General features: G+C 37.1%; 1 protein-coding gene across 1 annotated transcript in view; it reads left to right on the top strand.

Annotated features, from left to right (window-relative positions):
• The window catches only part of IPMK (inositol polyphosphate multikinase), a 57993-nt gene that overhangs the window by 12158 nt on the left and 18351 nt on the right, over positions 1 to 27484 (top strand). The window contains exons 4-5 of the mRNA XM_040485052.1: positions 8624 to 8736; positions 14418 to 14590. Of these exons, the coding sequence (XP_040340986.1) occupies positions 8624 to 8736; positions 14418 to 14590 (286 nt within the window). The remainder of the gene's footprint in view (positions 1 to 8623; positions 8737 to 14417; positions 14591 to 27484) is intronic.

Raw genomic sequence — 27484 nt, 5'->3', positions numbered from 1 at the left:
ACTTGCTGGATAAAGGATTCTCGGCTGCATATTTTTTCTGTCTAGCACACTGAAGATCTCGTGCCAGTTCTTTCTGGCCTGCCAAGTTTCAGTAGAGAGATCAGTCACAAGTCTTATAGGTCTCCCTTTATATGTTAGAGCACGTTTATCTCTAGCTGCTTTCAGAATTTTCTCTTTATCCTTGTATTTTGCCAGTTTCACTATGATATATCATGCAGAAGATGGATTCAAGTTACGTCTGAAGGGAGTTCTCTGTGCCTCTTGGATTTCAATGTCTTTTTCCTTCCCCAGATCAGGAAGTTTTCAGCTATTTTTCTTCAGGTACATCTTCAGCACCTTTCCCTCTCTCTTCCTCCTCTGGAATACCAATTTTGCGTATATTATTTCTCTTTAGTGCATCACTTAGTTCTCTAATTTTCCCCTCATACTCCTGGATTTTTTTATCTCTCTTTTTCTCAGCTTCCTCTTTTTCCATAACTTTATCTTCTAGTTCACCTATTCTCTCCTCTGCCTCTTCAGTCCGAGCCGTAGTTATCTCCATTTTATTTTGCAGTTCATTGATAGCATTTTTTACCTCCTCCTGTTCCTTAATCCCTTGATCTCCGTAGCAAGAGATTCTCTGCTGTCCCTTATACTGTTTTCAAGCCCAGCGATTAATTTTATGACTATTATTCTAAATTCACTTTCTGTTATATTGTTTAAATCATTTTTGATCAGTTCGTTAGCTGTTGTTATTTCCTGGACGTTTTATGAGGGGAATTCTTCCGTTTGGTCATTTTGGATAGTCCCTGGAGTGGTGCGGAACTTTGGGGCACTTCCCCTGTGCTGTCTTGAATTACTTGTGTTGGTAGGCAGGGCCGCAGTCAGACCTGATGTCTGCCCCCAGCCCACCGCTGGGGCCACAGTCAGACTGGTGTGTGCCTTCTCTTCCCCTCTCATCGGGGCAGGATTCACTGTGGAGTGGCGTGGCCCATCTGGGCTACTTGCACACTGCCAGGCTTGTGGTGCTGGGGATCTGGCGTATTAGCTAGGGTGGATCGGCAAGGTGCACAGGGGTGGGAGGGGCAGGCTCAGCTCACTTTTCCTTAGGTGATCCGCTTCGGGAGGGGCCTTGGGGCACCGGGAGGGAGTCAGACCCACCGGAGGGATGGATCCGGAGAAGCACAGCGTTCGGTGTTTGCGGGGTGCAAGCAAGTTCCCTGGCAGGAACTGGTTCCCTCTGGGATTTTGGCTGGGGGATGGGCGAGGGAGATGGCACTGGCGAGCGCCTTTGTTCCCCAACAAGCTGAGCTCTGTCGTCCGGGGCTCAACAACTCTCCCTCCCGTTGTCCTCCAGCCCTCCTGTTCTCCGAGCAGAGCTGTTAGCTTATAACCTTCCAGATGTCAAGTCCCGCTTGCTGTCGGAACACACTCCGTCCAGCCCCTCCCCGCTTTTGCAAGCCAGACTCGGGGCTCTGCTTGGCCAGCGGGCCGCCCCTCTGTCCCGACTCCCTCCCGCCAGTCCGTGGAGCGCGCACAGCCTCTCCGCCCTTCCTACCCTCTTCCGTGGGCCTCTCCTCTGCGCTTGGCTCTGGAGACCCTGTTCTGCTAGTCTTCTGGGTTATTTAGGCAGGTGTAGGTGGAATCTAAGCGATCAGCAGGACGCGCGATGAGCCCAGCGTCCTCCTACGCCGCCATCTCCCACCTGTTTCCAATTTTGGATATAGACCCGTAAGTGGAATTGGTGGGTCATATGATAATTCTACATTAAACTTTTTGAGGAACTGTCGTTGTTTCCCAGAGTGGCTTTACCATTTTATATTTTCACTAGCAATATATGAGGTTTCCAATTTCTCTTATCCTCACCAACATTTGTTAGGGTTTTGTTTGTTTTTTTAATGACCATCCAAGTGAGTAGTAAAGTGTTAATCTCAGTGGTTTGTTTGATATGCATTTCCCTAATGGCTAATGATGTTGAGCATCTTTTCATATACTTACTGGCCATGTGTATTTCTTCTTTGGAGTCATATCTCCTCAGATCCTTTGCTTAGTTTTTCATTGAGTTGTCTTTTTTATTCAGTTGTAGGAGTTCTTTATGTATAGATAAAAGTCCCATATCAGATAGATGAATGGAAGCCAATGAAAATGAAAACAGACATTCCAAAACCTTTCGGATGCAGCAAAGGCAGTCATCAGGGGGAAGTATATAGCAATCCAGGCCTTCTGAAAGAAGGAAGAAATGTCTCAAATATACAACCTAACCTTATACCTAAAGGAGCTGGAAAAAGAATAGCCAGTAAAGCTGAAAATCATCAGAAGAACAGAAATATTAAAGTTCAGAGCAGAAATCAATGATATCGAAATCCAAAAAAACAGAACACATCAATGAAACTAGGAGCTGGTTCTTTGAAGGAATTAACAAAATTGATAAACCCCTAGCCAGACTTATCAAAAAGAAAAAGGAAAGGACCCAAATAAATATCATGAATGAAAGAGATCACCACCAACACCACAGAAATACAATTATAAGAGAATATTATGAACAACTATATGCCAACAAATTGGACACTCTGGAAGAAATGGGTACGTTCCTAGAAGCATATAAACTAGAAAAACTAAAACAGAAATAAATAGAAAATTTGAACAGACCAATAACCACTAAAGAAATTGAATCGGTAATAAAAAATCAAACTAACAAGAGGCACCTGGCTGTCTCAGTCAGTTAAGCATCTGACTCCTGGTTTGGCTCAGGTCACGGTCTCACAGTTTCATGAGTTTAAGCCCCACGTCAGTCTCTGTGCTGGCAGCACAGAGCCTGCTTGGGTTTCTCTCTCTCTCCCTTTCTTTGGTGCTGTCTCTCAAAAATAAATAAACTTAAAAAAAAACCAAACAAGACAAATAAATAAACTTAAAAAAAAAATCAAACAAGAGTCTAGGGCCAGATGGCTTCCTGGGAGAATTCTACCAAACATTTAAATGAGAATTAATACCTATTCCTTTGAAACTGTTCCAAAAAATAGAAGTGGAAGGAAAACTTCCAAACTCATTTTATGAGGCCAGCATTACCTGGAGTCCAAAACCAAACCAAACCTTTCCTAAAAAGGAAAATTACACACCAATTTCACTGATGAACATGGATGCAAAAATTCTCAACAAGGTACTAGTAAATTGAATCTAATAATAGATTAAAATAATTATTTACCATGATCAAGTGGGATTTATTCCTGGGCTGCAGGGCTGTTTCAGTATCCACAAATCAACAGATGAAAGAAAGAACCACATGATCCTATCAATAGATGCCGAAAAAGCTTTTGACAAAATACATCATCCTTTCTTGATAAAAACCTTCAAGAGAGTAGGGATAGAAGGAACATACATACTTCAACATCATAAAGTCTACGTACAAAAGACCCACACACCCACAGCTTATACCATCCTAAATGGGAAAATTTCAGAGCTTTCCTCCTAAGGTCAGGAACACAACAGGGATGTCGACTCTCACCACTGTTGTTAAAATAGTACTGGAACTTCTAACCTCATCAATCAGACAACAGAAATAAATAAAAGGCATCCAGATCAGCAAGTAAGAAGTCAGACTTTCACTCTTTGCAGATGATATGATACTCTACATGAAAACCCAAAAGACTCCACTGAAAAATTGCTAGAACTGATACATGAATTCAGCAAAGTCACAGGGTTTAAAATCAACATACAAAAGTCTGTTGCGACTGTATACACCAATAATGAAGCAGCAGAAAAAAATCAAGGAATCGATCCCATTTATAAGTACACCAAAACCCGTAAGATACCTAAAAATAAATCTAACCAAACAGGTGAAAAATTTATACACTGAAAACTATAGAATGCTTATGAAAAAAACTGAAGAAGACAAAAGGAAATGGAAAAGCATTCCACGCTCATGGATTGGAAGGACAAATATTGTTAAAATGTCGATACGGTCCAAAGCAATTTACACATTCAGTGCAATCCCTATCAAAATAACAGCATTCTTCACAGAGCTAGAGCAAACAATCGTAAAATTTGTATGGAACCAGAAAAGACCCCCCAAATGGCCAAACAGTTTTGAAAAAGAAAACCAAAGCTGGAGGCATCACAATTTGGGACTTCAAGCTGTACAAAGCTGTAATCACCGAGACAATATGGTACTGACACAAAAACAGACACATAGATAAATGGAACAAAACAGAAAACCCAGAAATGGACCCACTAATGTATGGCCACCTAATCTTTGACAAAGTAGGAAAGTGCACCCGATGGAAAAAAGTCTCTTCAGCAAATGTTGGGAAAACTGGACCACTTTTTACACCATACACAAAAATAAATTTAAAATGGATAAAAGACCCAAATGTAAGATAGGAAACCATCAGAATGCTATAGGAGAACACAGGCAGTAACCTCTTTGACCTCTGCCTCAGTAGCTTCTTACTAGACATGTCTCCAGATGCGAGGGAAACAAAAGCAAAAGTGAACTATTGGGACCTCATTGAGATACATTGCTCCTGCACAGCAAAGGAAACAATAAACAACAGTAAAAGGCAACTGACAGAATGGGAGAAGATATTTACAAATGACATATCTGATAAAGGGGCCTTCCAAAGAAGGCAGCCGGTTGGCTAATAGACACATGAAAAGATGCTCAACATTTCTCCTCATCAGGGAAATACAAATGAAAACCACAATGAGGTACCACCTCACACCTGTCAGAATGGCTAAAATTAACCCAGGAAACAACAGATGTTGGCAAGAATGTGGAGAAAGGGGAACCCTTTTGCTCTGCTGGTGGGTATGCAAACTGGTGCAGCCACTCTGGAAAACAGTATGGAGGTCCCTCAAAAAATTACAAATACCCTACAACCCAGCAATTGCAGTACTAGCAATTTATCCAAAGGATACAAAAATGCTGATTTGAAGTAATTTTTATAGCTGCGCTATCAACAGTAACCAAATTATGTAAAGAGCCCAAATGTCCATCAACTGATGACAGATAAAGATGCACACATGTATATGTCTGTATACACACACACAGACACACACAACACAGGAATATTACTTGGCGACGAAGAAGAATGAAATCTTGCCATTTGCAACAACATGGATGGAACTACAGTGTATTATGCTAAGTGAAATAAGAGAAAAATATGATTTCACTCGTGAAATCTAAGAAACAAAACAGATGAACATAGGGGAAAAGAATGAAAAATAAAATAAGATAAAAGCAGAGAGGGAGGCAACCCATGAAAGACTCTTAAATACAGAGAACAAACTGAGGGTTGCTGGAGGGGTGTTGAGTGGGGGGATGGGCTAAATGGGTTTTGGGCATTAAGGATGGCACTAGTTGGGATGAACACTGGGAGTTGTATGTAAGTGATGAATCACTGGGTTCTACTCCTGAAACCAATAATACACTATATGTTAACTAACTTGAATTTAAAAAAAAAACTTTTTTGTCCAAGGTCATTTAAATAGTTAACAATGGCCCCAGGATTTGAACTTAGGCAGTCTGGTTCTAGAATATGTGCTTTTAACTGCTACACACTGTCTCTTATTTGAAGAATGTATTTTATATTCACTCTGTAAAAGTCTTGTACATAATTTATTCTAGGTACCTTATTTTTTTATTATTGTAAATAATATTTTTTGAGGTAAGTTTCCCAGTGATTGCTAATATAAGAATGAAAACGTTTGTACAGTGTTTCTTATATCTAGTAATCTTGTTGAACTATAACAGTTCTAATTGTTTTCTATGTAAGCAGTTCTGTGACTGGAAGGGTTTTTTGTTGCTGTTGTTCCTTTTGCATGTATATATATATATATACATTTTTTAAATATTTATTTTTGAAAGACAGAGAGAGAGCATAGAGCATGAGTGGGAGAGGGACAGAGAGACAGAGGGAGACACAGATTCTGAAGCGGGCTCCAGGCTCTGAGTTGTTAGTACAGAGTCTGACTTGGGGCTTGAACTCAAGTGCTGTGAGATCATAATGTGAGCCGACACTTAACTGACTGAGCCACCCAGGCACTCCTGAATCCATATATTTCTGTCAAGTAGTTCCAGTTCTGTGCTATATAGAAGCAATGATGGGAGGGGGGAATGCATCTTCCTCTCAGTTAACATTTCTCCATTTTAGTATGACTTTCTAAGTTTCTGATTACAAATTTCTTCTCAGGTTAAGGAAATTGCCTGTTGTGTGAGTCAAGAAACAAATGGTACACTTTGTTTATTTACCAGGGTGTGGTTAGAGTTTAAGGCCACTTGCAAGAGATAATGCTATACTATCCCTGGGCCTAAAAGGGCAAAGAAAGGGAGTGGTTACTAGAACCCAGGGAAGTTAACTTTACCAGAAGTCTTGTACTGAGAAGGAGGGAATTAGAGAAGTAAATAACCTGACCTCAACTCTTTTCCTGCCCTCCACTGTCTTGCTCCATTAAGCGACAAGGGACCCCCATTGATACAGTTGAGTCAAATTAACTTCTTGGAAAAAGAGGAAGATACATAGCATCTTTTCTATCTTTATTTCAAGAAACAATTTAAAATATGAATGGGTATTGAATATTTTTCACCTACCTTTTCTGTATTTATTGAAATGATTTTATGAGTTTCCTCCTTTAATCTGTTCAATCTGAACTATTATTTTCGTCACATATTGTCTTTGTCTGGTTTTGATATCAGGTTTTTTTTTTAGCTTCATGATATGAGTTGAGGAGCATTTATTTTTCTGTTTTGTGGAAGAATTTGTATCAGATAAGGATTTTGTTCCTTAAAGTCTGATAGAACTTAACTAAATTCATCAGAGTAGCCAAATGTCTGTCTGTCTTTTCTTTTTCCCTTTCCTTTTTTCCTATCCTTTTTACATTTCATTCTCTTTCCTGGGAAAAGATAGATTTGTAACCACTGATTCAGTTTCTTAAATATCTTGAATTTTTGTCAGTGTGATAGTAAAATATAGTTGGATTATATTTTATAATCTACTTATGACTCCTTTTTTGTTCCTGATGTTGTTTATTTATTGCTTCTATCTTTTTCTATATCAGCATTGCCCCCAGCATTTTTGGAGTACAATGGTAGGGGAAGGGAGAAGATGCCAAAGTTTTTACTGTTCAGTAGTTAGACTTTCATTTACTCTCCCTGTTTTAGGATAGTAACTCTGACCTCCTCTGTGTCCACCTTTATGCCTAGACCCTAAATTCAGAGATCCTTTGGTTGAAGTCTTTGGAGTGGACCTTTATGAAGCCCAAACATCACTGCTTAGCTTACTGCTTTTGATTTCCTCTTTACTTATATAGACCCCTATGAATTTCCTTTCTTTCCTTGGGAGCTCAGCTAAGCATTTAAGAAAATATTTGTTATATTTTATCCTACATCTCTCTAGTAGAAAAGTTTTTTAGGTTATCTAGTCCGGTGTGTTGAAATAAATACCAGGCCTAGTACTTTAAAAAAATATTTAAAGTAAAAAGGGAAAGTTTATCTCTCTACTCTTCCAGTTCTTTTATCTTTTTCATGAATAAAAATATCATCAACTTCTTTAACTACTAAGTACATAGATATATACCTAGTTCCTCCATCTTGTTGTTATGTCATCATGAACACTCTGCCCTCTGTTCCTTAGGCCAGGAACAGAGAGATGATAAGGTACACCCTTCTCTTAATTACCTTGGCCTAGAAGTGACTAATACCACTTCTGCTCACATTTCAGTAGATCACATGGATATCTGGTGAGTTTATGCCACACTTGATTGAGTTCATTCTGTAGAATTGGCTTGTAGGTGTAACTACTTGACATGAATATGGCTTGACAAATAGAATTGTAATACTAAGATTTCATAAACATTTTACACCCATAAACTTTAATGGTTTTGGATAATTAGGTAGACCATATTGTGAGAGTTTGTTGGATAAAATGTCTTATAAGTTGTGTTTTAAACAAAAATATTTTCTTTCCCTCATCTTTTAGGAAACAAACAAAGAATCTAGTTCCAGGATACAGGAACATTTTAGTATTTTCTAGAATTATTATTGGTTATAAATCAAGGAATTAAATGCACAATAATTGGACTTAATTAAGTTAAACGATAATTTTTTTAAAGGTAAAATCATAACTTCCTTGTAGACATGAAATAAATAGTTGTTAAAGATTTTGTTGAACTCATTATTTAATGAGGGAACGAAGCAGATATTGAAACTGGTTCAGAAGAGAAGCCAAAGAAGAACAAATTTATAAGGAATAAGGGAAGTGAAAATAAGTATATATGTGTGGATACTGAATTCTCCCCTCCCATGGTGGGTAGAGGGTGGAGGGAAGTCAGTTGAACCTCCTCTGGCCAGAATTTATTTATGTTTCTGTGGACAGGAATTATTTTGTATTTGCGTAAAGCTTTATCTACATTTTACTTAGTTGTAAAATAGTTCAAGGACAGTGAAAAGCTAGAATTAGATGAAGAAGAATGTGCTGTAAACAATATGCAGTTTTTCATTGGAGATACACAGTAATCTTTTTTTGCTTCCAAATGTATTTCCAGCTGAAACTCATACCAGATAAATTATGATTCAACAGTATTGTTTTTTTTTGAGAAATATGTAGGGCAATTATAAAGCATTATAAAAAACCAACATGCAAATGTTTTATTTATCTATATTTCAGGTTTATGCTGCTGATTGTACTGATGGTGTTCTTTTAGAGCTACGAAAATATTTGCCAAAATATTATGGCATCTGGTCACCTCCAACTGCACCAAATGGTAACCTTTTCTTAAGAATACATCCTTTAGTATTAATTCATGAGAGTAGCTTTTTAAAAGTCTGTATATAAAATCAAGCCTAGTGTTATACAAACAATATATGTGTGTTTTTCTTTCTAGTATTTTTTCTACTTCATTAAGGAAAACTTAATACTTTTGCTTTTCATAACCAGTTTCTTAAATGGTATGTAACATTAATGACCAATTTGTTGTAATTGAATAAAAAAATCTACATACTTAGTACTATATTAATTTATAGATGTTCCTTTTTCCTAGTTTATTGGACAGTTTCCCATTTTGAGTAGGAAAAAAAATATTTTCTTTGTATGACTTTTTCTCTGTATCTCCTATCCCCATCTCTAGGTTCTAAATTGCAGTCTTTTAAAAACTACTGCTAAGTTTCATGGTTAGAGGACAAAATGATCTATGTAAAGTCACAGCATTTCTTTCTTAGTGAATGCTTGAAGCAGTGTTTGCCTTTTCAAGGCCTTTGACAGAACAAATTTTATTTAAACAAGTAACATGACTGCCTAAAAATTGAAGAAGGTTCATGAATGGGGGAAGAGTTTTAAACTTGACTGGGTTTCCTTCTACTAACTTACTAGGTATGCCATGTTTCATTTTTAGGGGAATCATGATATCTCCCTGTGAGTATCCTCAGTTAGGTAATAGTAAATCTATGATTCCCTGGGAATTCTGTATTTCAGTTATATGAAAAAAGAGTGAGCCTAGCTTTTCTTTTTCCTTTCTCCCTTCTTTCTTTTTTCTTTTGTTCCTTACTCCTTCCCTTCCTTTCTTTTTTTCTTTCTTTCTTGTCTTTAGTCCAATATACATATATTTCATATATATATAATACATATGTTATACATACATATATCCCTGATTCAGATCAGCACCTTAAATTGTGTCACAAATCTTTATGACCACCTTTACTTCATAGAGATTTCCATTGTAATGTAAGATATCTGGATTCCATTAAACTTTGCTACTAATTGCTATTTAATTTTGAGCAAATCATGACTCTTCAGTAAAGTGACATTGAAAGATTAACAAAGGTTGCTGAGGATGGGACTAGATTCAACATCTAGAAAGTAAATACTCAGTTTAAAAAGATTATTAAGAAGGAGTAGAATACTGAACAAATGGCATCATTATTTTGAAAAGTAGGTATACAGAAAGAATTTGAGTGAGAGAAATATTTTAATTAAAAATGACATTTTATAGTTTGTGATTACTAGCATATGATCTAGCAATGATATAGCACCTGCATGGTGCTATATGGTGCTGCATGGTGCTATATGGTGCTATATGTTGCATGGTGCTGCATGGTGCAGCAATGATATAGCAAATCAAGGACTTGCTCACAATCAACAGCCTTTTCATCTTCAGTACTAAATGGCCATCTATGCATCTATAGAAAGAGCAGTAACTTTGAAGTCAAACACTTGGTTTCTACCTTGATTATGTCCAAATTTTGAGAACTAAGAAACTGCTAAATATGTGAATTAAAGAACAACTAAATAGAAATTTGGCTAACTCGTTAACCTTTCTGATCTCTACTTTTTCTACTATAAATTGAAAATAATACCACAGAGAGTTGAGAAGATGCATGTTATGTTATGTGAGAATGCTTTGAAAACTCTGTATTCTTATTTGAATATAAATGGAAATTTGGTGCTACTGAGATGAGAAGATGAAGTAGGGAAAATGAAAGAAGAGAGGAGAAAATGCAAATAAAAGGAGTAAAAGAACAGGAATAAAAAGTATATATGTACAGAGTGGCTCAGTACTAGCAACAACTGCCTCAGGGAATTTCCTCTTCCTTTTCAATTTTTTACCTCTGGAAGAAGTTAGATGAGAACTGCTGCACCATGCAGGTGCTTAGCTTTGATTTTAATAGAGAGTTTATGGAATCATTTTTCCATTTTTATCCTTTTGATTATAAATGAAATCAATATAAAATGGGAAACTTTTGTACATGTTTAGCCAACAGGGTCATGAAAACAAATTCTCTTAAATTTTAGTAGAATACTGGGGCGCCTGGGTAGCTCAGTTGGTTAAGTGTCCGACTCTTGATTTTGGCTTAGGTCATGGTCTTACAGTTCATGGGATCGAGCCCTATGTTGGGCTCTGCATTGCTGGTGTGAAGCCTGCTTGGGATTCTCTCTCTCCCTCTCTCTGTCCCTCCCCAACTCATTGTGGGTGCTCTCTCTCAAACATTAAAAAATATTTTAAAAATTTTAGTAGAATACTGTGGTTAGCATTACTTTATTTTACATATGAAATAACTGGCCTTTTATTCCCCCTTTGGGCATCTTTTTTTTAGGTGCTCAGAGTAGAGATTTATAAAACTTGATACAGTTCTTACAATCCAAAGTAGTAAAATGTAGAAAGTACTGCCAGTTTGCTCAGCAAATTATTGTAACTTTGAGAGAAGCCTAAGAATGTGCTGATTGATAAGGTTTTTTTCTTTTGATTTTTTATGATAGCTTTATCAAGGCATAATTTATGTACCATAAAACTCACCCATTTAAGCTATACAATTCAGTAGTTTTTAGTATATTCATGGAGTTGTACAGTCATCACCATTAGTTAATTTTAGAGCATGACTAATGGGATTTTTTTGAAAGGTAAAACATTTTTTGCTGATACTATCTTTAAAGATTTTGAGCTAGTTATATATATTAAATTACATTTGTATCTGTGTATAAACATATGCCTAGTACATGTACTGTCAAAAGCCTTTTATTGGTAGTTCTTTAGGGAAATAGAGAAGTGTATCTTCAAGTAGGTTTGAACAAATTGAGAGTTTTCAATTGTAATCTCAATCAGCCTTATTGATTATTAGGTTTCTGGATCTAGCTACTAGTCAAATTTTAGGAAGTGTGGACTGAAATAAGTTGGCATACATGTCTGTTCTCTCCTTTACACTTAAATCAAATTTGGAGGCTCAAAATCTCTGCTTATAATTCTACTTTCAGCTTATTTTGCTCTTGGAAATGACTGATGATTGAAGTGGAAGGCAGAAGTAAGGCCTTCTCTGATTTTCCATATGGCTTCATAGTTGGCCAGGGGTTCCTTATGTGGCCTTTTCCCCTTTTTGAGAGGTTCAGAAATGAAGATGGTAATCAATACCTAGTAGATTTTCTAGATATGGCAGGGAAGAATTTGATTAAACTTGGAATCTGTATTCTTATAATTTATACAATCAATAATATTCAGTAAGGGGATCTAAATAAGTTTTTCTTCAGCTCCCTAAATGGCGTTCTGCCTTGTCTTTCCTTTAAAGGAACTAATTATCTCATCTTTACTATTTAGTTAATACAGGTCTTTCAATTTTTCCACAATATTTCATATGTCTGTTTTCTTCTCTTTTGACACTGGGAATTTTCTGCCTCTTTCTTAGAGGGTTGGAAATATATTCCAGCAGTAGAAAACTTGCTATAGGAATTTTTTATGCTTAAAGTATTAAAAGCAATGTAAGTATTATATTTGAAATATAAACCTTGTTGCTAAAATTTTTACACAGCTACGGAAAGAGGGATGGATCTGTGTACTTTCTCTCAAGGTAGCTGGAGATGGGAGGAGAGAATCAGAAGGGGCCTGTTCTGTGCTTTTTTCCCCCATCTTCTCACCCCATCCTCTGGTTTTTTGGTTTTTTTCTTTAATGTTTATTTATTTTTGACAGAGAGAAAGAGCTTGAGCAGGGGAGGGGCAGAGAGAGAGGGAGACACAGAATTCGAAGCAGGCTCCAGGCTCTGAGCTGTCAGCACAGAGCCCGATGCGGGGCTCGAACACACAGACCGTGAGATCATGACCTGAGCTGAAGTTGGACGCTCAACCAACCTAGCCACCCAGGCGCGCCCCGGTTGTGGTTATTTTTTAAAGCACAGAAGCTTGGGTGGGTTCCAGTCTTGAACAGGATAGTCTCACTGTGCCATTACCTTTCACTATCAACAATCCATGTCTGTGTCCAGACCTTTTGTTTTCTCTTATTGAACAAGTCTGTTTGTGAGAGGCTTTCTTTAAAATGTGTCATACTCCTTGTGTGCCAGTGCTAGTCTCTTACGCTATAGCTTTTTATCATATTTGGGCTTGACTTAACCTACTTCTACACAGTCCTAACCTTTCCCCAGTCTTCCTTTGACTAAGGGATAAAATTTATGTCTTTATTTTTTATCCTTTCAGTGAAAAGATTTATGGCCCTTAAATCTGAGGGGCTTAGCACTTTCTCAAGCCCTGTCAGGGTTGTTCTCCTTTTTGGTTCAATGCAGACTTCTTTGTTATAATTTAATAACTATGCTAGTCTTGGTGGGTCAAGGTAAAAGAAAAAAGGGTGAAGTCTTTTTTGTCTGGTGGCCTTTTATTTAATTAATCGAAAATACATACCTTTTCTAACTTTGTCACTTTGGTGAAAAGCAGAGGTGTGCCTGGGTGGCATTGTCAGTTAAGCATCTGGCTCAGGTCATGATCTCAGGGTTTGTGGGATCGGACCAGCATCAGACGCTGCACTGACAGCATGGAGTCTGCTTGGGATTCTCTCTCTTTCCCTGCCCTGCTTTGTGCTCTCGCTCACTTGCTCTCTCAAAATAAATAAATATACATTTTTTAAAAAGCAGATAAATTCTGTTTTTGAGAAAAAGTTTTTAGGAGAAATGCTTCTCATGTTCATAAGTGAAAATTATGATCTCATTCAGAACTTTGGGAAGATTCTTTCAAATAAAAAGGGGAAGAATTTCTTTCCTCCATTCCTTTAGTGTAGCTAGATCCCTACTTTCAGGCTAAAGCTATAATTAGTTCAGCTATAGTATGTAATAACTGGGACTTCTATAATCTTTTACTTGAATCTCCATTTATAATGGTTTTCTATGGGAAGATGTATGCAGGATGCCAAAGTGGTTTACAGATGAACTTTTGATGAATGCCTATATTCTAAAAAGCAAGATATTTATTTTCCTTTTTAGAGTATTAAGACTAAAATGTGTATTTGGCAGTGACCATATTTTAAATTGACTTACTTTTCTTAAGCTATAGTTCTGTTGTATACTCTGTGCGAAGGATTTGTTCCTATTACTAATTAAACATTTTTTTAATGTTTATTTTTGAGAGACAGAGCATGAGTTGGGGGAGGGACAGAGAGAGAGGGAGACACAGAATCTGAAGCAGGCTCCAGGCTCAGAGCTATCAGCAAAGAGCCTGACATGGGGCTAGAACTCATGAACTGTAAGATCATGACCTGAGCTGAAGTCAGACGCTCAACTGACTGAGCCACCCAGGTGCCCCTCCTATTACTAATTTTCAATGAAGAATTTTAAAAATTATTAAAATACTGAGAGATCTAGTGAGGCATAGATGACATAAACTGTATTCTCAAAGGGGAATACATTTCTGGAATAGCTTTTAAAATAAGTTATTTTTAATGTCCTTATATCTATTTCATGCCTTTGCTTATGAATATTGTTTAATAACCTCCTGAAGAGTTTCTGAGTGATATTTACACTTGTTATAAATTTGTTGGTCAGTTTTTTTTTTTCCCAGATGGAGTAATAATAATTGTTGACTCTGGATTTGTTTTAACTTTTTTCTCAGTTTTAAGATTTCCTCATTTTGTTTTCCCCTGGTAGTTATTTGAGTAGTAATATGTTTGCCTATTACTAATTAAGGTTTTTCTTTAATAACAGATTTATACCTAAAACTGGAAGATGTGACCCATAAATTTAATAAGCCCTGTATAATGGATGTAAAGATAGGGCAAAAGAGTTATGATCCTTTTGCCTCATCTGAGAAGATTAAGCAACAGGTCAGCAAGTACCCATTAATGGAAGAGATTGGGTTCTTGGTGCTTGGCATGAGGGTAAGAGTGATTATTTGTAACATTTCTTTTTACATGTTCTTCCCTTGAAAATTATAGATGTTATTATAATAGCTATATATTAGAAGATAATATATTTTGGATTTGGGTTGTCCATATTTCCCCCAATGAGGGTAGAGATTTTTATCTCTTACTCACTAATATATGGTCAGTGTCTGGAATGATTCCGACACACAGTATGTAATTAATAAATGAATAAATGGCTGAACTGCAAGACTCTTGCTCAGGTAATTTTGTTTTTAGGAAGCTTAAGTTTAGGTGCAAAGTAAATAGCATGATAAGTAAACGTGATATTATTATGATTTTGCTATGAGAAAAGTGCTAAGTTTATATGTTCAGTTATTTTTCTATATTTTTTTAAATAGAAAAGGAAAATTAAAAATTAGGTTATTGCTTCAGCTGTGATTTAAAACGGTTAAATTTGCTCATGATTCTGTGGGTTGGCAGTTTGAATTGGGCTCAGGTGGTCAATTTGCTGATCTCACACAGGGACACATATGGCTATGCTCATCTGATGGGTCAGCTAGAGCTAGACAGTCTAAAACAACCTCACTCTCATGTCTGGGAAATGGTACTGTTGGCTGGATCCTTCTCCCTGTAATCTCTCATGTTCCAGAAGGCTAACTGGAGCTTCTTCATGTATCACAGTCCAAGAATGCAAGAGTGAGAGCTAAAAGGGCTCTTGAAAGCTACATTGGAAAGTCATTTACTGTCATGTCTATGGAATTTTATAGGTCAAAGTATATCACAGGGCCAGCCTGTATTGATAGGGAAAAGAAACAGACTCCACTTCTGATTGTAGGAATAGAGAAGTCGCAATACAAATGGTAGTGCACACAAGAATGGGAAGGATTGTTGAGGCTATCTTTGTAAATAATATGCCACAGTTAAAAAGTGATGTGGAATAAAATCCTCTAAGCAAATGGTATGCCTTCTAAATGTGTGGAGGTAAAATTTGTATATATGATAAATGATTGCTTACCTTTATAAGCATAATGGGTAGTTTTGAAATTCATCATGTAAGATGATATATAGGTCTTCCTTTTGACTTTTAAACAGGTAAGTTAATATCATCATGTAAGATGATATATAGGTTTTCCTTTTGACTTTTAAACAGGAAAGTTAATAGGAAGCATTATAGATGAATTGTTAATATGATGGTAATAACAGCACAGTTGAATTTGGTATTCTGATTGTAAATAAAACCAAAGAAATTAGAATAGAAAACTATAATTAAATATGGGTATATGGTAAAGAAAAAAAGGGTAATGGAATAATATTAAAACAAACAAGGAATAAACATCCCGTGGGAATCTAACTGGGCAACTTTTTAACCTTCACTGTTGTCAAATCCCTTTCTCTCCTACTTTCCATTCTCACTTTTAGCAGATGACTTTGCCTTCAAAAAAAATAAATAAAAGCCATCAGACAGGATTTCCTTTAATTTTCTGCTGACAGATATAAATACCTAACCTGCAAGTACTTTCATTCCATCTTTATTCCTGTCACGTTGAAGAATTTTCCATCCTTCTGTCTAAGCATAACTCTTCCTATGTTCTCTGGATCTCAGTCCTCTCCACCTCTTTAGGAACCAAATACTGTTGATTTTCACTTGTTTTTCTTATATGTTCAACTTCTATTTGTCTTTCTGTCTCTATTGACTCTTTAACTTTTGTTTTAAATATGATCAAATTACTCAAATTTTTCAGGAACAAAACCTCAAAACCCATAATTACTGTGCTCTGCTCTCCAGCAGAGAGACTTACTCCCCTTTACAACTGAACTAGTTATTTCCATTTAGTATTCTTAAACTCATTCCAATCTGGCTTCTGTTCCATCCTGCCTCCAGATTTGCACGTCCCTAACATCCCTGAAGACATCTCCATTGTTACTAGATCCAAATGGCATTTTTTTTCTTAAATATGAAATTTATTGTCAAATTGGTTTCCATACAACACCCAGTGCTCATCCCAACAGGTGCCCTCCTCAATACCCATCACCTACCCACCCTTCCCTCCCACCCCCATCAACCCTCAGTTTGTTCTCAGTTTGTAAGAGTCTCTTATGTTTTGGCTCCCTCCCTCTACTCACTTTACTTCGCTTTGAAAAGCAGCTTTCAGTGCTAAGTCCTTCTTGAAATTGTCCTCTTAGTGTTCATGACACTAATAGTCTCCTGGCTTTTTCCTAAGACCACTTTGTAGTCTTCTTGTCCAGCTCATTTCTTTTTATTTATTCTTTAAATATTGAGGTATTTTGTTCAGTTCCATTTTACTGCCTCCTTTTTTCTTTCTGTTTCTTCCTAAGCAGTGTCTTTGTTCTTACCGATTCATTTTTCACTTACACTGATAACACCCAAATATATATCTTCTGCCTCTGGTTTTTCTTTGCTCTCCTAATGTGTATAGCTAGATACTGGGATAATGTAAAGACATCTAGAATGAATACATAAAAAACGGACACACATCCCTCTTACAAACTACAACCACATAAATAGTAACACCTCTGTTATTCCCTATCCCAATAAAGGCATCACCATACAAAGTTTTACAAAGGAGAAAGCTTGTAGTACTGTCACATCTTAGAACCATCCATCATTCCTATTGATCTTAGTTCCCTAACACCTCTTGAGTCCAGTTATCTCTTCTCAGACTCTAGTCTCTTAACTGATATCTCAAGTTCAATTTTGCTCTCTTCCAGTCTGTTCATCAAACATTGCAAAAGGTCTAATTATCATATTTCCCTATTTAAAAACTCTTTAGTGGGTTTCCATTACCTTTAGGGTACGTATACAGGATAAATAAGGCATTGCATGATTTGGCATTCTTGGGATATGTGGCTTCCCCAGACAAATGGAGGTTCTTCTTTTTGTATCTCTCTCTCTCTCTTTTTTTTAATTTAATTTTTTTTTTTTTTAAGTTACATCCAAATTAGTTAGCATATAGTGCAACAGTGATTTCAGGAGTAGATTCCTTAATGCCTCTTACCCATTTAGCCCATCCCCCCTCCCACATCCCCTCCAGTAACCCTCAGTTTGTTCTCCATATTTATGAGTCTCTTTTGTTTTCTCCCCCTCCCTGTTTTTATATTATTTTTGTTTCCCTTCTCTTATGTTCATCTGTTTTGTCTCTTAAAGTCCTCATATGAGTGAAGTCATATGATTTTTGTCTTTCTCTGACTAATTTCACTTAGCATAATACCCTCCAGTTCCATCCACATAGTTGCAAATGGCAAGATTTCATTCTTTTTGATTGCCGAGTAATACTCCATTGTACATATATACCACATCTTCTTTATCCATTCATCCATTGACATTTGGGCTCTTTCCATACTTTGGCTATTGTTGATAGTGCTGCTATAAACATGGGGGTGCATGTGTCCCTTCAAAACAGCACACCTGTATCCTGTGGATAAATGCCTAGTAGTGCAATTGCTGGGTCGTAGGGTAGTTCTATTTTTAGTTTTTTGAGGAACCTCTATACTGTTTTCCAGAGTGGCTGCACCAGTTTGCATTCCCATCTCTTTTTTTTTTTTAATGTTTTTTTTTGAGAGACAGAGACAGAGACAGAGACAGAGAGACAGACAGAGTGAGAGCAGGGGAGGGTCAGAGAGAGAGGGAGACACAGAATCTGAAGTAGGCTCCAGGCCCTGAGCTGTCAGTAACAGAGCCTGACATGGGGCTCTAACTCATTGAACCATGTGGTCATGACCTGAGCTGAAGTCGGACACTTAACCGACTGAGCTACCCAGGCTCCCTGTGTTTGTATCTTTTCAATAAAAACTTCATTGAGATATAATTTATACATCACTCAATTCACTCACTTAAAATATATGGTTCATTGGTTTTAGTATATTTATAGAGTTGGGCAACCATCACCACGTTCAACTTTAGAATATTTTCATCACCCCAGAAAGAAATGCCATACCTATTAATAGTCACCCCTCATTTTCTTCCAGTCTTTCAATGCCCCCTAGCGTTAGGCAACTCTGATCTACTTTCTGTCCTATAGATTTGCCTCTTCTGGACATTTCATATAAATGAAACTGTGTGATACACTGGATGGTCTACGGTGACTGGATTCTTTCCACTTAATGTTTTCAAAGTGCATCCATATATCAGTATTGTATTCCTTTTTTTTGCTAAGTAATGTTTCATTGTATATATATGCCACATTTTCTTTATCCATTTATTGATAGGCATTGAGTTTCCATTTTTTGGCTATTATCAATAATGCTATTATGAACATGAATGTACAGGTTTTTACATGTGCATATGTTCTTATTTTGTGTAGATTTCTAAGTTTGAAATTGGCAGGTCCTGTGGTTAAGTTTGTTTAACTTTTTAAGAAACTGCCAAAGTCTTTTTCCAGTTACTGCACCATTTTACATTCCTACCAGTGTTGTATTAGCATTCCAGTTTCTCCACATCCTTGCCCAACCCTTGTTAATCGTCTTTTTTTTTTTTAAACCACTGCCATCCTAATGGGTGTGAAGCAGTATGTCATTATGGTTTTTTTTAAATTTTTTTAATGTTTTTTATTTATTTTTGAGACAGAGACAGAGTGTGGGGAGTGGGGGGGAAGGAGAGAGAGAGACACAGAATCCGAAGCAGGCTCCAGGCTCTGAGCTGACAGTACAGAGCCTGACACGGGGCTCGAACTCACGAACCGTGCAATCATGACCTGAGCCAAAGTCGATGCTTAACCAACCTAGCCACCCAGGTGCTCCAGTGGTTTTGATTTACAGTTCCCTAATGGCTAATGATATTAAGTATCTTTTCTTTTCATGCACTTATTGACCGTTTGTATATCTTCTTTGGAGAAGTGTCTATTCTGATCCTTTGCCCATTGGGTCATATTTCTTTTTTTTTTTTTTTTTTTTTTTTACGTTTACTTGTTATTGAGAGACAGAGAAAGAACGTGAGCAGGGGAGGGGCAGAGGGAGAGGGAGACACAGAATCTGAAGCAGATTCCAGGCTCTGAGCTGTCAGCACAGAGCCCGATGCAGGGCTTGAACTCACAAACCGCGAGATCATGACCTGAGCCAAAGTTGGGACGCTTAACTGACTGAGCCACCCAGGCACCCCCATATTTCTTTTTACTAATGTTTTATACAAATCCCTGATATATGATTTGCAGATATTTTATTTCTTTTTACTGATGAGTTTTATACAAATCCCTGATACATGATTTGCAGGTATTTTCTCCCTCCCCTCCCCTTTTTAACTTTCTTGACAGTTCCTTTGAAGCACAAAAGTTTTCATTTTGAAATCTATTTTTTTCTTTTGTTACTTATGCTTTTGGTGTTATAGCTAAGAAATCATTGCCTAACCTAAAGTCTTGAAGATTTACTCCTATTTGTCTTCAAAACGTTTTATAGTTTTAGTTCTTACATTGAGATCTGTGATTCATTTTGATTTTGGGGGATGTGGTTTCAGGAAGGGAACAAATTTGCATATGGATATCTAGTGGTCCCAGCACCATTTGTTGAAGAGACCATTCTTTACCTCATTGAATGGTCTTGACACTTATTCAAAATAAGTTGACTATAAATGTGAGAATTTATTTCTGGACTCTCAGTTCTGTTTTCTTGATCCATATTACCTATCTTTATGCTAGTATCATACTCTTTTTTTTTTTAATTTAAACTTTATTGAGGTATAATTGACTTCTAAAATTTTAAGGTAATTAAACTGTACCTCATGGTGATTTGATATACATTTGAAAGGATATCCCCCAGCTAGTTAATTAACACATCAATCACCTCATGTGTTTATCATTTATTTGTGTCTGAGAGAACATTTAAGTTCTACCCTCTTAGCAGATTTCAATTCTATTGTACAATACAGTGTTATCAACTATAGTCACCATGTTTTACATTAGATCCTCAGACTTTATTCATTTTATAGCTGATAGTTTGTAACTTTTTAACCATGTTATCCTATTTCCCCCACCTCACAGCCCTTGGCAACTGCTTTTCTACTCTGTTTCTATGAGTTTTATTTATTTTTTTGAGATTATTCATATGAGTGATGCCATGAAGTACTTGTCTTTCTTTGGCTAATTTTATGTAATGATGCCAATAAGATGCATCCTAGTTATTGCAAATTGCAGGATTTTCTTTATTCTCACAAATAAATAATTCCATTATACACACACACACACACACACACACACACACACACACCATAACTTCATTCATCCTTTGATGGACATTTTGGCTTCCGTATTTTGACTATTGTGAATAATGCTGCAGTGTACATTGGAATGTGAATATCTCTACGATGTTTTCATTTCCTTGAATATATACCCAGAAGTAGAATTGCTAGACCATATGATAGTTCTGTTTTTTGATTTTTTGCAGAATCTCCATACTGTTTTCCATAGTCACTATACTCAATTTACATTCCTACCATTTGAACTATATACTTCAAACCTCTGGCAGTTTGATGCTAAGATGCTAAGTGTATTTCCCTTTTTTCCATATTCTGGCCAATCCTTGTTTGTTATCTCTTATCTTTTTGAATGATAGCCATTCTAACAGGTGTGAGATATTCTAACACAGTATCTCATTGTGGTTTTGATTTGCATTTCCCTGAGATTAGTGACCTTGAGCACTTTTTGATGTTCCTGTTGGCTGCTTAGATGTTTTCTTTGGAATAATGTCTATTCAGTCCCACTGCCCATTTTTTAATTAGATTTTCTGTATTAAATTGTATGAGTGCTTTATATAGTTTGGATATTAATCCCTTATCAAATACATGATTCACAGATATTTTTTCGGAACCACACTGTTAATGTAGCCTTAAGTTTTGAAATCAGAAGTTGTGACAGCTCTGATTTTGTTCTTCTTTTTTCAAGATTGTTTTGACTAATTCTGGGTCCTCCTTAAATTTACACATGAATTTTAGGATGAAGTTGTAATCATCGGTCCTGCAAAAACGTGCCGGTTTGGATTTCGGTAGGGATCGTATTGGATTTGTAGATCAATTGAATTCCTGTTATTTTTGTTCTTAGAACTCCCTTTATATAGTATTTAATATATTGTTTACTTATCTGAGAAAGTATATGATTGAAGTATGAGATAAATGAAAATGATGTGAAATATAGGTAAGTTATACAAATCTAGGTTATTAAAATTGGGAGATAAGCATTGAATTTTAATAAAAGTAATGCTTGGGTTAAAATTTTCAAATAGTTTATTTCTTTGGAAGGTGGTAAATTCATTGAACTTTTTAGTCACAATATGTTTGTAGACTAATAAGGTTAGAGTTGGATAATTTTAGAATTGATATTCTAAAGTTTAAAAATTTCCCTCTATGGGGTACCTGGGTGGCTCAGTCAGTTAAGCCTCCCACTCTTGGTTTCAGCTCAGGTCATGATGTCATGGTTTTGTGAGTTTGAGCCCTGCGTTGGGTTGTCTCTGTGTCTCTCAAAATAAATAAGTAAACTTAAAAAAAAAAAAAATTTTCCCTCCAGGAAAACCATGCCTTTGAACAAAAAATTCCTTTAATATCACTAAACTATACTGAAGTTTACCAAATTCAGTAAAACCTTAGTTTGCGAGTGTAAATTATTCCAGAAACATGCTTGTAATCCAAAACACTTGTAAATCAGAGCAAATTTAGAAATAAAGGAAACTCAGATATTTGTTCCACAACCCAAAAATGTTCATAGAAAAATGATTATAATACTACAACATAATACAAAATAATAAAGAAAATACAAAATATAAAGAAAAATAAACAAGTTAACCTGCACTTACCTTTGAAAACCTTCGTGGCTGGTGTGAGGGAGACGAGAGAGGGTTATTGTGTAGGACTTTTACTCTCACTAACGGAATCACTGCCATCTATTGGCTCAATGGAATCTTTTTCTTTTCGTGCAACTTTAAAAAGGAAACTAACCAATGACACTTGCTGTTGCCTCCTTTTGAAGATTTTGCAGAAATGTGACAGTGCATTGTTAAACAGATTCATCACTCTCACGCTTACAGCCTCATTCGGGTGGTGCTTTTCTACAAAATTTTGCATTGTTTCCCACATTTTACAGATCTCCCTTAACCTTATGTGAAGTGAGGGATTCCACCTTTTTCTCCTCCTCCTGTGCAGACAAGATGCAGATGTAAACTTCTTATAAACTCTTGCAGTTTCAGCCACTCACTCACATACCTCATTCCTACTTCTCAATGATTTCCTTCTTAACTTCCATCGTAATGCTCTCCTTCTCACTGCCTTTCTTTTCAACCTTTTTCTGCATGGGGGCCACTGTATATGCTCGCACAGGTTGTGACTAAGTACAATATTAATAAACTCTTGTCGTATACTGTATTTAATGTAACTGGCAATAAAACAGCAGAGGAAAGGGTTGATATCTGCAGGCAGCCTGACCTAGAATGAAGTAAAGCATTCCTAAGCTTACTGTTACATGGGAAAGCAAAGGACTGTCCATAGGTGCTTTCAAGTGACAAAAAATACACTAGCACCAGATGTGGGCACCTTCCAACATTCTGAAAAATCACTGGTTTCTGCCAAACACCGTGGCCTGAGACTGAGCATCCGAGCATGGGAGATGATCACCCATGATCCCACAGTAAGAGAGAGAGAGAGCGAGAGCGATTGCCTCAGTTGTGATGTGACGTTTGGCATCACATACTACTCATATTGCAAGACATCGCTTGTTTATCACGTTAAAATTTATTAGAAATGTTTATCTTGCAGAACACTAGCAGAACAAGTTATTTGCTATCCAGGGTTTTACTCTATATCAAATATACCAAATATTTAAAATATATTTAAATATTTTTCTGTTGTGTTCAACCAGTGGTAGAAGAGGTTTGGTGGGTTGAATAACTTGCCAGTTTTCTGTGCTGATTTAGGAATTCTTAATGACTTTCAGTACTTATACTATATTTCCTTGATCCCAAGATGGTATAGATGATAAGACTCATCATTGATTTAATAACAAGATTTATTGGAATATGTGTTACAAAAAAGGCAGAAACAGAGTAGAGCCTGTAATTGCAAGGGGGTCAAGAGAGGAGGGCTATAGAGTGACTTTGAAATAGGTGGTACAGGTTTCCCCTGCTATCTGAAAGTAGATAGATGTTCATGTAAAAACCTTTTGTAATCTGAAAATGGTGTAAAGTGAAAACGCACTTACCATTAATTTGTATGGAAATTTTTTCGAGTGTTCCCAGACCCAAACAATAACCTCTTTTAAGCTTTTCTGATACTTTAGGCCACATCTTGCTAATGGATGCATAAAATAAATCAAGATAAAGCACAGATGCTCACAGACAATTCAGAGTTATGGTGGCTTAATGCTAGAATGCTGAGAGCAGTTCTCTGGGATGGAATTTGGCAGTGCCAGTCTTGCTGCTGGTATTCATGTTGTGTCTATAATGTTTACTACAAAACAAAGACTGCACACAATTTCCCCTTTTTTCCCATAGAGGTGAAAATCCTCTTAGGATCTCTTCTGGTTAGCAAAAACAGGTATTATTGTAGTTCTTTTGTAAAAGTAAAGTGGCATAACACAAGCTTTTGAAAAGCAGGGGATACCTGTATTTTGAACTAACAATAGCAGAAAGTAACAGGTAGAAAACTATGAAGTAAGCATATTGTGAAACAAGTTTATGTAAGGTGACTGGAACATACTGTATATAGGTATATAGGGTGTATATTATCTTAAACTACCAGACTGGAGAAGTTAGTATCAGCAACTTGCTTTGGGACTTACTGGTTTTTGAAATAGTGACCTTACCAGTTAACTGTTCTATATATTCTTGTTTAATTTCCCAGTTGTGTACTGACTGAAAACAAGTGCTATATAGTTACAGGGATTTATTACATTTATTAGCCAAAATTAATTAAAATACAATTTATAGAAATATACGTGAAATATCTTTAAAACATGTAGTTCAAGACTGTAAGTGATTTAGGTGGGTACTTTGGGAGGGGCCAAGATGGCAGAGTAGCATGGAAGTTCTCAGCTTCTCTGGTCACTGAAGTGCAGCTAGATCAGCACCATACCTAGGAAATTGATCTGAGGATTAACACAACAATCTGTATAACTTGAGCCATAGAACTAGGCAGAGACATGGTGTGGAGAGGTGAACTGAGGGAGAGAGAAGCCATGGAGGGCAGGGAGCTGTTTTTTGTGGAGAGAGGACAGAGAAAGGGGGATAGAGTATGGCATATCAGGAGAGTACAGGAAAAGCACTCCCCCTAAAAGCTGAAGAGAAAGAGAGAGTGGATACACAGACAAGGGACTGAACAAGAGATCTGTTCCCCAAAAACGTTGATGGTGAGAAAGGAGACGGTTCCAATACCATTAGGACTCTATAAATAGGGGAGCACAGAGCTGGAAATTCTAGAGCTCAATACTTGGTGGTGCTCTGATGGGGAAGAAGGGTGAGTCCTAGGAGTAGGCAATGAGCTACAGGGGGTCTGTGGGGCACATGGGGAGAAGCGGTTCCCCTGCTTCGAGTGCCTTTGGTAGAGACCATACAGCCTCCCTACAGGCAAAGGTCCCAGTGGACCCTGGAGAATAGCCACATTTGCTGGTATTGGAACAAAGATCACGGAGTGCAGTGAAACCTGGTGCCAGCTATGTGTTGTGATTTGCTATAATCTCTGAACCTCTGCTGCTACATAATCATATGAACATTCTCAGGGCAAGCCGGCACCCAACCATTACTCATCAAGACCCTACTCCAGAGGGTCGGAGCAGGACCAACCCACAGAATTCACAGAACCAAGGGGTTTGGAAACTCCGCCCCACCTGAGATAGGATTCAGGGGGAAAGGTGCTGCCTGGAAGGCTGAATGGCTTAGATACAGACAGTGTAGAAGTGGGGAGTGGACGGAAGCCAGAGACAAAGGAGGGTTGCTTGATTGCGGTTTGGTGAGAGGGCAGGGTTCCTGTGCCCTCTAGAAACTAGGAAGCTGGGTGACGCCACTTCTACTTATGCTCATATACACCAACACACGCCACACCGATACATCCCAGTAAGGTAAGCAGTGCCACCTAGTGGAAAATGGAGTCATTACACTAAGCCCCCAGCCAACTGTACCTCCCAAGCACAAGCCCCAAAGGACCACCACAAGTTTCTCTGCCTGGCTAGTGTACAGATGATAGAGTGTTTAATAGTTTGAGCTGTAGGGAAAACTGGATGTAACTTCATCCGGATTTCACTCTGTTTGCTAGTTCATCTATTCGGGGTTTTTTTTTGCTTTTGTTTAATTTTTTTTTCTTTTTCTCCTTTCTTTTTTCTTTTTCTTTTTCTTTTGAATATAATTTATTGCCAAATTAGCTTACATACAATACCCAGTGCTCATCCCAACAAGTGCCCTCCTCAATGCCCATCACCCATTTCCACTCTCCCCCACCCCCCCATCCACCCTCAGTTGTTCTCTGTATTAAGAATCTCTTGTGGTTTGCCTCCCTCCCTCTCTGTAACTTTTATTTTTTTGCCCTTCCTTTCTCCCATGGTCTTCTATTAAGTTTCTCAAGATCCACATGAGTGAAAACATATCTGTCCTTCTCTGACTTATTTCACTCATCGTAATACCTTCCAGTTCCATCCATGTTGCTGCAAATGGCATAATTTCATTCTTTCTCATTGCCAAGTAGTATTCCATTGTATATATAAACCACATCTTCTTTATACCAATGGAATAGAATAGATAACCCAGAATTGGACCCACAAATGTGTGGCCAACTAATCTTTGACACAGCGGGAAAGAGCATCCAATGGAAAAAAGTCTCTTTAGCAAATGGTGCTGGGAGAATTGGACAGCACCATGCAAAAGAATGAAACTGGACCACTTTCTTATACTATACACAAAAATAAACTCAAAATGGATGAAAAACCTAAATGTGAGACAGAAAGCCATCAAAACCCTAGAGGAGAAAGCAGGCAACAACTTCTTTGATCTCAGCTGCTGCAATTTCTTACTCAACACATCTCCAAAGGCAAGGGAATTAAAAGCAAAAATGAACTATTGGAACCTCATCAAGATCAAAATCTGCACTGCAAAGGAAGCAATCAACAAAACTAAAAGGCAACTGACAGAATGGGAAAAGACGCTTGCAAATGACATATTGGATAAAGGGCTAGTATCCAAAATCTGTAAAGAACTTAACCAAACTCAGCGCCCGAAAAACAAATAATCCAGTGAAGAAATGGGCAGAAGATATGAATAGACACTTCTCTAAAGAAGACATCCACATGGCCAACAGACACATGAAAAGATGCTCAATGTCATTCATCATCAGGAAAATACAAATTAAAGCCACACTGAGATACCACCTCACACTGGTCAGATTGGCTAAGATGAACAAATCACGAAACTACAGATGCTGGCGAGGATGTGGAGAAATGGGAACCCTCTTGCACTGTTGGTAGAAATGCAAACTGGTGCCTCCGCTGTGGAAAACAATGTGGAGGTTCCTCAAAAAATAAAAAGTAGAACTATCCTATGACCCAGGAATAGCACTGCTAGGAACTTACCCAAAGGATACAGGAGTGCTGATGCATAGGGGCACGTGTACTTCAATGTTTATAGCAGCACTTTCAACAATAGCCGAATTATGGAAAGAGCCCAAATGTCCACCTTTTTCTCCTTTCCATTCTTTTTCTTGGCTACAGAAAAAAAAAAAAAAACATTATTTTTATCTTCCTTTCATTAAAAAAGTTATTGTTTTAACTATGTTTTTTCCCTAAATTTTTAAAATTCTATTTCACCTCATTTCACTTTATTCTATTTTATTGTATACTTTTTTTTAATTTTTAAACTTTCTTTTTTTTTTTTTTACCTTTTTTCTCTATTCTATCAAACTTCTTTCAACAAGCAGACCAAAAACACCTAGGATTT

The sequence above is a fragment of the Herpailurus yagouaroundi genome, unplaced genomic scaffold (assembly GCF_014898765.1).
Source record: "Herpailurus yagouaroundi ecotype Mexico unplaced genomic scaffold, PumYag 163, whole genome shotgun sequence".
NCBI classification, from domain to species: domain Eukaryota; kingdom Metazoa; phylum Chordata; class Mammalia; order Carnivora; family Felidae; genus Herpailurus; species Herpailurus yagouaroundi.
The sequence above is the reverse complement of the archived record's forward strand: the minus strand, read 5'-3'. Positions and strand labels throughout refer to the sequence as shown.